Below are 10,133 nucleotides of genomic sequence, written 5' to 3' on the forward strand. Positions count from 1 at the left end.
TGACAATCGGATGTATCCAAAAATAATGCACTTAATTGTCACATGCTGCTGGCAGATTATTGTCCCATTACAGTGAAAGAAAATTAAACATTTAGGACTATTAATATATTTATACTACCATTATTTATATAATATATTTACATTACTGTTCAAAAGTTTGTGGTTAGTTCGAATTTTCTAATGTTTTTTAAATAAGTCTCCTATTTATTTGATCAAAAATACTGTTAAAAAATAGTAATATTGTGAAATATTATTATTACAGTTCAAAATAATGTTCTCTATTTGAATATATGTTAAAATGTAATTTATTGCTGTGATCAAAGCTGAATTTTCAGCATCATTACTGCAGTCTTCAGTGTCACATGATCCTTCAAAATCAGTATAATATGATGTTTTGCTGCCCAAGAAATATTTATTATTATTATAAATGTTGAAAAGTTGTTGCTTAATATTTTTGTGGAAACCATGATATATATATGTTTTTTTATGAAAACAATGTTAATTTGAAATAGAAATCTTTTGTGACATTTGTCACTTTTGATCAAATTAATGTGCCCTGCTGAATAAAATTATGAATTTGAAGTAAAAAATAAATAAATTACACTGACTCCAAACTTTTGAATGTTAGTGTATATATATATATATATATATATATACATGTATATATATAACATTTTACCCCCCCAAAAACACATTTAATTCTGAGGACACTTCATATTTGATATAATGCCTTTAATGCTGATTGATTAAAAAAAAAAAAATGCAGTATTTCTTTTTTTAAAGTATTATTAACTTTTTTTTTTCATTTAGAAAATGACAAAACAATATATAAATAAAATTAAATAAAATTACTGGCTTAATTTACTCTACTTTCATTTAATTTTGAGGTGAGATTCATCAGGTGTTCAGGTAGACATTTGATTTGACACTCGCACTAAAGTAACTGACTGAACATCAAAGAGGAAAGCTATTCACTGAACACGCTTACGTAACTCTGGCATAATTTCAGATGATTTATTTAAACAAGTGTCTCCTTATTTAATGCGGCCCCTGTTGTGAAAACGGATCCCGAGCTTTGTTTGTTGTGTAGATGTACACATTAGCTCACTTCAGACAGCTGCTTCAGCCAGACAGTTGCTTTCAGTGTTTGGAGATTATTTACATCCTAATTTGTCGGCCGCCTGTGTTCTCTGCCCTCGGAGGAGCTGAAGAATGTGGAAAATAACTTTACTGATGGTCAATTGTTAATCAGTGACTAATTCACTATTCACAGCTCATGAATGATGAATGGTGTGCATAATGCATAGTGTTTAGTGAGGGCGCAGCAGCAGGAAGATCTGTACATGTTTCTGATGAGATAACACTGCGATAAACAGCACTTGTATGTAGTTAGCATTAGCAATGCTCACTCAGCTTGAGTTCTTGTTGGTGGAGGCAAAGACATTTTAGGTCTAATTCAGGCACCCCAAGGAAACAGTATAGTGGATTTTCAGTGCCAAGGTTTTAAGTCAGAAGTATACGGGACAGCAAACCAAAATATGTATTTATCTAGATGGTAGTTTTTAGTTAAATCCACTTACTTGGCACATAAGGTGTTGTTGGATTAGTTTCCCTGGCTTGAGATCAATATGGATGATTATGGCATAATTATGTTAAATTAAATTAATCGAATTGTGATGAATTTGGATTCTGGAAGCTGACTGGAGCTCAGCAGGTTGTTGTATTCCCGTGGTGCTGTGGCTGTCATGGACACCGGCGCTGCTGTGTCTGATGTCAGTGTCAATGGCTGCACATGTTAGTGAGGCCATGGATTGAGTTCCCCTACAGTGCTAGATGACCAGATCCTTTTCAGCGCTGGGACAGTGATGTCATGGAGCCCTTGCTTCATGCCCTTAAACACACACACACACACAGACACTTGTTGTGTTTCCATGTTTTATGGGGACATTCCATAGGCGTAATGGTTTTTATACTGTACAAACTGTATGTGCTATTGCCCTACACCAACCCTACCCCTAAACCTACCCCTTACAGGAAACTTTGTGCATTTTTACTTTCTCAAAAAAACTCATTCTGTATGATTTATAAGCTTGTTTCCTCATGGGGACCTCAAAAATGTCCCCACAAGGTCAAAATTTACTAGTATTACTATCCTTGTGGGGACATTTGGTCCCCATAACGTGATAAATACCAGGTACACACACACACACACACACACACACACAAACAAACACACAAACAAACAAACAAACAAACAAACACAGACACAGACACAGACAGACAGACACACACAAACAAACAAACAAACAAACACAGACACAGACACAGACACACACACACACACACACACACAGACAGACAGACACACACACACACACACACACACACACACTGCATTTTATATGGGAGGACAAGAAAAAACATACAGCTGACAAAAGACCCCCGCACTTTATAATAATAATCCATTATAATAACATTAACTAACCATAAAATGCATTTATAGTGGGTATCAATGCCTTATAATGAGAATAATTGCAACTAATAATTCTGAATAACTGAGTTACATAATTCTACTTTGAAAGGATCAACACCCAATTCTGTGTGTTATGTGTTAAAATGCATAGCTAAATATTATAATGCACTATAACTGTGGTTGGACATATTCGTGAAAAGATCATACATCATTATGAAGGCCTTTATAATGCATTAAAGGAATAGTTCACCCAAAAATGAAAATTTGCTGAAAATGTCCTCACCCTCAGGTCATCAAAGATGTAGATGAGTTTGTTTCTTCATCAGAAAAAAAATTGTAGAAATTGAGCATTACATCACTGACCAATGGATGCTCTGCAGTGAATGGGTGCCGTCAGAATGAGAGTCCAAACAGCTGATAAAAACAGCTGGTATTTTGTCCGGAAGTGATGGTTTAAAGTTTAAAATGACTAACTGACGGACTGGAGTGGTGTGGATTACTTGTGGATTATTGTGATGTTTTTATGAGCTGTTTGGACTCTCATTCTGACGGCACCCATTCACAGCAGAGCATCCTCTGGTGAGTGATGTAATGCTACATTTCTAAAATTTTTGAATGCTATGAAGAAACTCATCTACATCTTCGAAGTCTGATGTTTTCATGAAAAGGTCCAGTTATGACATTTTGATTAAACATTGTGAGGTAAAATAATCTGTTAAAATAAAATAATAATACACTCTAAAAAATGTTGGGTTGTTTCAACCCAACTTTGGGTCAAATATGGACTAACCCAACTTTTGGGTTAAAACTTTAATGTAAAAAAATTTAACCCAATGGTTGGGTTAGTTCATATTTGACCGAAAGTTGGGTTGAAACAACCCAACATTTTTTTTAGAGTGTAATAATAATAATAATAAAAAACATCTATAAAGTAAAAAAAAAAAAAGGGTGAATTTTCATTTCATGTCAACTTCAAGTGCTAACACAAACATTATTATATAGACATTCAAATAGCTGTGCAAGGTAATGAAACTTTGATCTATTTTCAGATCTAATAGATCTGAACAGACATTACTTATTTATTGTTATTAAGGTTTATTAATGTAATAAAAGTTTTTATAAAGTTTTGAACCCGTTTAACTCTAATGCTTTACAGATGTGCTTTCCCAGTATCCCTAACTGGCTACTTGATTTTACATGAGTTGTTACCACTTATTTCAGACACATAGTGTCTAAATATTTTAGATTTCCAAAATCATGAACGTCATGTTTTAGAACGGCACTGTTTCTGTGCTGTGACAGATGGGAATGTGTGGAATAGGTATTTAATAGAGGTTTTGGCTCTGTTTACTGTTGTTGATGCTGTTTTATTTTAACTAGCTGTTTTGTTTGAAGTCAACATTATGTCAGTTAGTCTTCTTTTTGGTAAACTTGCTCAACTTAAGCCAATTTTCTCCTAGTGAATACAAAGACATTACAAAAGAGCTGATTCTGTTGCACTGTGAAGTGTTGTGTGAGAATGAAGCTAGTGTCTGACTGTGTGTATAGATGTTTTTCAGTGAAAACAACATTTTTTATTGCAAATCTTACTTAAGTTCGCTTAGACTTCATTCGCACACCGTGAGGTCATGTTAGGTGAACTTCATTACAGCTTTTGACAGAGATGAATTACCCCGAGGACGTTCATTCACTTACATTGTTTGACTGTATTCCACTTTTAGTGTTAACAGTGTTTGGCTACAGCTTCGTGTCTGTTATTACCTGTGTTTTTTCGGGCGGTTTGAGGCGGCATGCATTCGTAATGAACTGAATTCCGGCTTAGTGGCTTGATAGCGTCAGGATCCGTAAATAATGTAGGCTAAAGCGAGGAGCAGTGAGTTCCTCCTCAGCTTCATCGCGCATTCAGCCTCTTAAACGCCGATGGGCTCCGCTGTCAGACATGCGCAGATCTCCAGAACTGGCAGCGGGTCAGCAGCGGCTTCTCACGCGGTTCTCGGAATCCAGTCTCGGGTCGAGCCGAGCGTTTGTGGTTCTGACGGAAGCCGCGGACGCAGCGGAGCACCGGAGTGCATTAACCGCTATTAAGATCTTCTCTGTCGGCGTTCATCGCGTCTCGGCGGACACAAAATGACTCGCAACGACGAAATGGGTAGGATACTAATCTATTGCGCGTTAAGTTTGATGTTTTTGAGTCAAAAGATTAAATAAATGTGTATAATATTTTTGCAAGTGTTGTTGAGTAAACAAGTAAACACAATTAACACACTGACTGAACATGCTGTTCAGACTTTCATTTGTTAAGGCTATTGAAGGGAGATTTTAACCGAAAGACTGAATTGTGTATTTTAATACAGTGAAAAGTGTATTTTCACAAAGATCAGGTCAGGGAAAGTTGTCATGTTGTTACACTTTTAAGTTTGATGTTAAATGTTTTGGACACATTCTACCAGTATAGGTGAGACCGGGGCTAGTTGTCACAGGGCTATATCTCAGTGACTTTGGTTTTTGAGTCAAAAGATTAAATAAATGTGTATAATATTTTTGCAAGTGTTGTTGAGTAAACAAGTAAACACAATTAACACACTGACTGAACATGCTGTTCAGACTTTCATTTGTTAAGGCTATTGAAGGGAGATTTTAACCGAAAGACTGAATTGTGTATTTTAATACAGTGAAAAGTGTATTTTCACAAAGATCAGGTCAGGGAAAGTTGTCATGTTGTTACACTTTTTAATTTGTCATGTTGTTACACTTTTTAATTACAGTAATTGTTGGCCAAAACAATGATTAGATTTTTTTATAGAGTCCCCTTTTCCCTTTTTGTTTGCTTAGGCTGTGTAACTGCTGGTTCCCATTGTGACAACTTACCCCATAGTGTTACAGCATTCCCTCAAATAAATAAACAAACAAACTGTATTTTCTTCCTGAGCATTAGAGTGCAGTAGTTGGGTTCTGGAATTTTAAATTCCTTTCATTCTTTTCCATAGAGGAATTAACTAGTTTTAACACTAACTTACACGCCTGTAAAAATCCACCATGAACTCTATGAGCTTGTTTATCAATTATATTTACTTTTTGAAGCTATCAGCCTACATTATTTTATCTTAATTTTTAAGCATTATCAACAACCACGCCAAACATGGTGTATACACTCACATTACTCTGGTGCGTAGCCCCAAAAAGTTAGATCATAGGGAAAAGAAGAAGAAGAAGAAAAATAAAACAAGATGATGTGATATTGAAAATTTTATTTTTTTTAAACTATGATCTTAATTTAAAAATGTAAAATTCGTGGTGGAGAACTACACTACCCATGATCCGTCAGAGCTCTCATGATTTAATCAAGTCTCTCTATACTTAAAGCTGCAGTCCATAAGTTTTGCCTCTTTGTCGCCATCTCTGTTTGAAAACCTGGAATTGCAGCTGTGTGCAGAATTATCTAGCTTGCGTGGGTTGTGCGGCGGCGCGGCTGCAGCGCGGATGAATCTAATGTTCTGAAGAGTATGTGTGTGTGGCAGTCAGTCACTGCACCGGTGTGAATATTTACTGTACTTCACAATCACAGATTCTAGCCTACGTCTTGGAATATATGACTCAAATAAGCATTTTCATCGTATATTGCCATCTGAACAAGCGGATCATTTTTAACCAAAAAAAGTTACGGACTGCAGCTTTAAACTACTGTACATTGTTTCTATAAATCTAGTTTTTTATTTTATTACGATGTTTGCAATGTTTTATACTGCAAGTCTTGTATTAGTCACTGGTTTCTTTGTGTTCCTCTAAATGCAGAATTTTGTGTAGCTTCTGTCGTAATGCATTTCTCATGTAGCAACATTTGTATTGAGCACTTTAATGTCCACAGTCCATTTGAAAGCAGTTCAGACAATATTTCCTTATGGCTGTCACTAATGGCCCTCTTGTTCTATTTTCTGAGCCCATTCCATTCACACACAAACTCATTTTCTCTCTTTTTGACTCTCTCCTCTCTCTCTCTCTCTGGTGACTCAGCAAAGGCAGGTGACCACTCTCCTCTAGCAGCAGCTCTCACTGTCTCTCGCTCACTTTAAATGAGTGTGAGTGTGTGCTTTAAATGTGAGTGTGTGACTGTAGTATGTATGAGTGTGCAGTTAATAGATGTGTTAGTCTGTCATTCTCACAGTCTTACAAACATTTACCATAGCAAACATATTTTCTGCCAAAATAATATTTATTATAATAGTTACTACAGTTATTGATACTCACAGATTTGAACAAATTGCCCTAATTACCCAAATTACCATTACCCTAACTACTAAACTAGCATGTAACCTGTCACACACTATTAGCATTATGGAAATGGAGGATACCAGGTATGGTATGGAACTGTGGTAAATTATAAGGGAGCTGAATTTTAGCTGTAGTTTATGTTTTCAATATTTTCTATTTCTTATTTATTGGAAGTGATCTGTTTTAGTTTGCACATTGTGCAACAAATACCCTTGTGAAAAAAAGTACACTTTAGCATGCGATTTAAAAAGAGTATGTATTATGGAAATAATATAATTTAAAAGAATATACTTAAGTAGTGCAAACTGAATGTAATATTTTCAGACACTTAATTGCAAGTAAATTGCAATTAAATGAAAACATATATCTTACATTTTTGTGAAATGAACTTTAGAGATTTTTGACTCACTCAAGTAGAACTTAAGCTTATCTTTAGATGTAATTTCATAATTACTTCTATTGAAATGTACTGACAAGCTTGTATGATAAACTAAAATATACTTTAATGTAATTTCTATAGAAACTTGTACATCTTGTATTTAAATATAAAACTTTTGCATGATGTGCCGATTATCTAATTAATCACAAATTATTTGTACATCTTGTATTTAAATTAGTGTTCTCAAGTGATTAAAACTTTTGCATGATGTGCCGATTATCTAATTAATCACAAATTAATCGCACATCAATTTGGAGAAATTACCCCCCAAAAGATCATTTAAAGTCATTATTGTGAATAAGAAAATCACTGAATAGACATTACAGAAAAGCAACTTTAGAATGGTGATGCAAAAGAAAAAAAGTATATTGAAATATGAAATTATTATTATTATTATTTTAATGAAATTATACTCTAAATATGAAACTAAAACCGCCAGTAGGTGGCGGCAAGTCACTATTTTAATGAGGTAAGGACAGATTCGTTCAAATTGCTGATTCATTCAAGAATTAAGCAAGCGACTGTCTTTATGAACGAGTCACTGAATCATTGACTCAAACGATTCGTTCAAAACGATTGATTCAAAAGCAAAACAGTTTTGCCGAGGCTTTGTTTGGAACTATGTTAGTTCGTGAAATTGAGCAAAAACAGACAATCCTGACAATATTGTGTCTAAAATGTTTATTGTTTATTGACCTGTTGTATAAAATCAATATCACATTTGCAATCGTGCAGATATTCGAAAAAAAAAACAGCACTCTTGCTCGTGTGATATTGCTAATATCATATGATATAAAGCTGTGTGCAATGTAAGATGACATACAGGCCTGAGCAGGGAGGGAGAGCTCAGCCAATCATAATCAACTACCAGAACCATCCGTTTTATAAAATACAATTTTTATTTTTTCTTAGGATAGTCCCCAGCATCACCGCAACACTACACAAAACAATCGGTTTGGAAAATGGATGGATGGATGTCTGTTTTATTGGCCATAGTAGAAGATACTGTGATTGTTGAATCATCTTCTTACATTGACAGATGGTGTAGGGGTTTACGATGTAGCCAAGGTCCTCTGACTGACCCGTGTTATGTTTGTAGCATCTGCATTATAAAAAAGAAATAGTTAGAAAACCATGCCTCCATGAAATCTGCACCTCTTGGTTTGTTGCAGATATTCGAAAAAAAAAACAGCACTCTTGCTCGTGTGATATTGCTAATATCATATGATATAAAGCTGTGTGCAATGTAAGATGACATACAGGCCTGAGCAGGGAGGGAGAGCTCAGCCAATCATAATCAACCACCAGAACCATCCATTTTATAAAATACAATTTTTTTTAACTTTTTTATTTTTTCTTAGGATAGTCCCCAGCATCACCGCAACACTACACAAGACAATCGGTTTGGAAAATGGATGGATGGGTGTCTGTTTTATTGGCCATAGTAGAAGATACTGTGATTGTTGAATCATCTTCTTACCTTGACAGATGGTGTAGGGGTTTACGATGTAGCCAAGGTCCTCTGACTGACCCGTGTTATGTTTGTAGCATCTGCATTATAAAAAAGAAATAGTTAGAAAACCATGCCTCCATGAAATCTGCACATCTTGGTTTGTTATTGTATTGTTTTTGTGCTTCTAATCTCATATTTCGCTGACTTCCTTCAATCCTAATTTGTCATTTTATATGTAGGTAATGTGGGTATGCAACCTGTGCCGAAAACAACAAGAAATCCTCACAAAGTCGGGAGCATGGTTCTACAGCAGTCCTGAGGGCTCCAGATCAGGGCCCGAAGCCAAAGTAAGGGGAGGCCCAGCCAGTGCAAACCAGGACCCTCTCAGAAACGGTTCAGGGATCCCAGACAGGTCAGAAATTCATACTCCTTCACCTTGCTTGGCCTCAGACAATGTTAAATGTTGCTCAGTTCAGCATTGTGTGGGTCTGATGTTGTCCGAAGGTTTTTAAGTTTATCTCAATGAGGATGCTTTGAGGATAATTTGCCCTAAATTTGAGATTCAAGGTTTTTTTAGAGTGGAAATTACTTAAATCAAGCATTTTATTCTTGATGTAATTTGTAGTGAAGAAAACAGACCTCATTGCTGTTACATGCATATTTGTCATTGTCTTATAGAAATGAGCAAAGTGCAGTATGATTTATTTTTCGATTTCTTCACTATTTTCTCAGGACATGCATTTGATATGTGTGATATTTATGAATACCACTCAAAGCAGCATTAATAAACAGGAAACTGCAAATGTTTGAGATCTTTGTTAGGGGCGTCTGTAATATTCAGACATACAGTACCCATGCATTGAGTTTGGCTGTGTTTAAGGAGCTCCTTAATTTTCTTCTGTGACAATTATCTTGAATATCTGGTTGATACTTTCTTATTTAAAGGGGTGGTTCACTGTTTTTTTTTCTAGGCTTGATTGTGTTTATGGGGTGCAGTCTACTTTAAAGCAACATTCAGTGACGGTTACCTCAGAGGAACCTGGGGTTAAAACTAATGGATATGGATTTTGCTGTAACTACATTGTTACATTTTAAGAAGTGAATGTGAGTGACGCTTGTGCTCAGCTCTCTGCTACTGTACTAGGATGTTGTGATTGATATGTGGTTTCTTGTCAGTATCATAATGATTATTATGATATTACTCATGTGAAAAAATAAATTTCAACATTCTGCATACATAAAAAATAGAGCCCGACCGATATTGGGGCCGATAAGATACCAATATTAGGGAGTAAAAAAAGGCCGATATCGATATATCGGCCGATATTCTTTGTGTATATTATAGTAAAAACGCATTCTTTTTCACATAATTTATCTTTATTCCACACTACTCTGTCCCTTCTCTGAGAAGCGGGCTGATCATTTCCTGCTTTTATGAAGCCCAGACCTCAGAAATAGGCGATGGGCTCTGATTGGTTAGCTAGCCCAGTGTGTTGTGA

At 35.5% G+C, this 10,133-nt stretch overlaps 1 protein-coding gene across 1 annotated transcript in view; it reads left to right on the forward strand.

Annotated features, from left to right (window-relative positions):
- rims2b (regulating synaptic membrane exocytosis 2b) overlaps positions 1 to 10,133 on the forward strand; it is a 170,119-nt gene that overhangs the window by 20,818 nt on the left and 139,168 nt on the right. The window contains exon 6 of the mRNA XM_016571540.1: positions 8,874 to 9,046. Coding sequence (XP_016427026.1) covers positions 8,874 to 9,046 — 173 coding nt within the window. The remainder of the gene's footprint in view (positions 1 to 8,873; positions 9,047 to 10,133) is intronic.

Source organism: Sinocyclocheilus rhinocerous, unplaced genomic scaffold, assembly GCF_001515625.1.
Source record: "Sinocyclocheilus rhinocerous isolate Xijiao unplaced genomic scaffold, SAMN03320098_v1.1 scaffold622, whole genome shotgun sequence".
NCBI lineage: Eukaryota > Metazoa > Chordata > Actinopteri > Cypriniformes > Cyprinidae > Sinocyclocheilus > Sinocyclocheilus rhinocerous.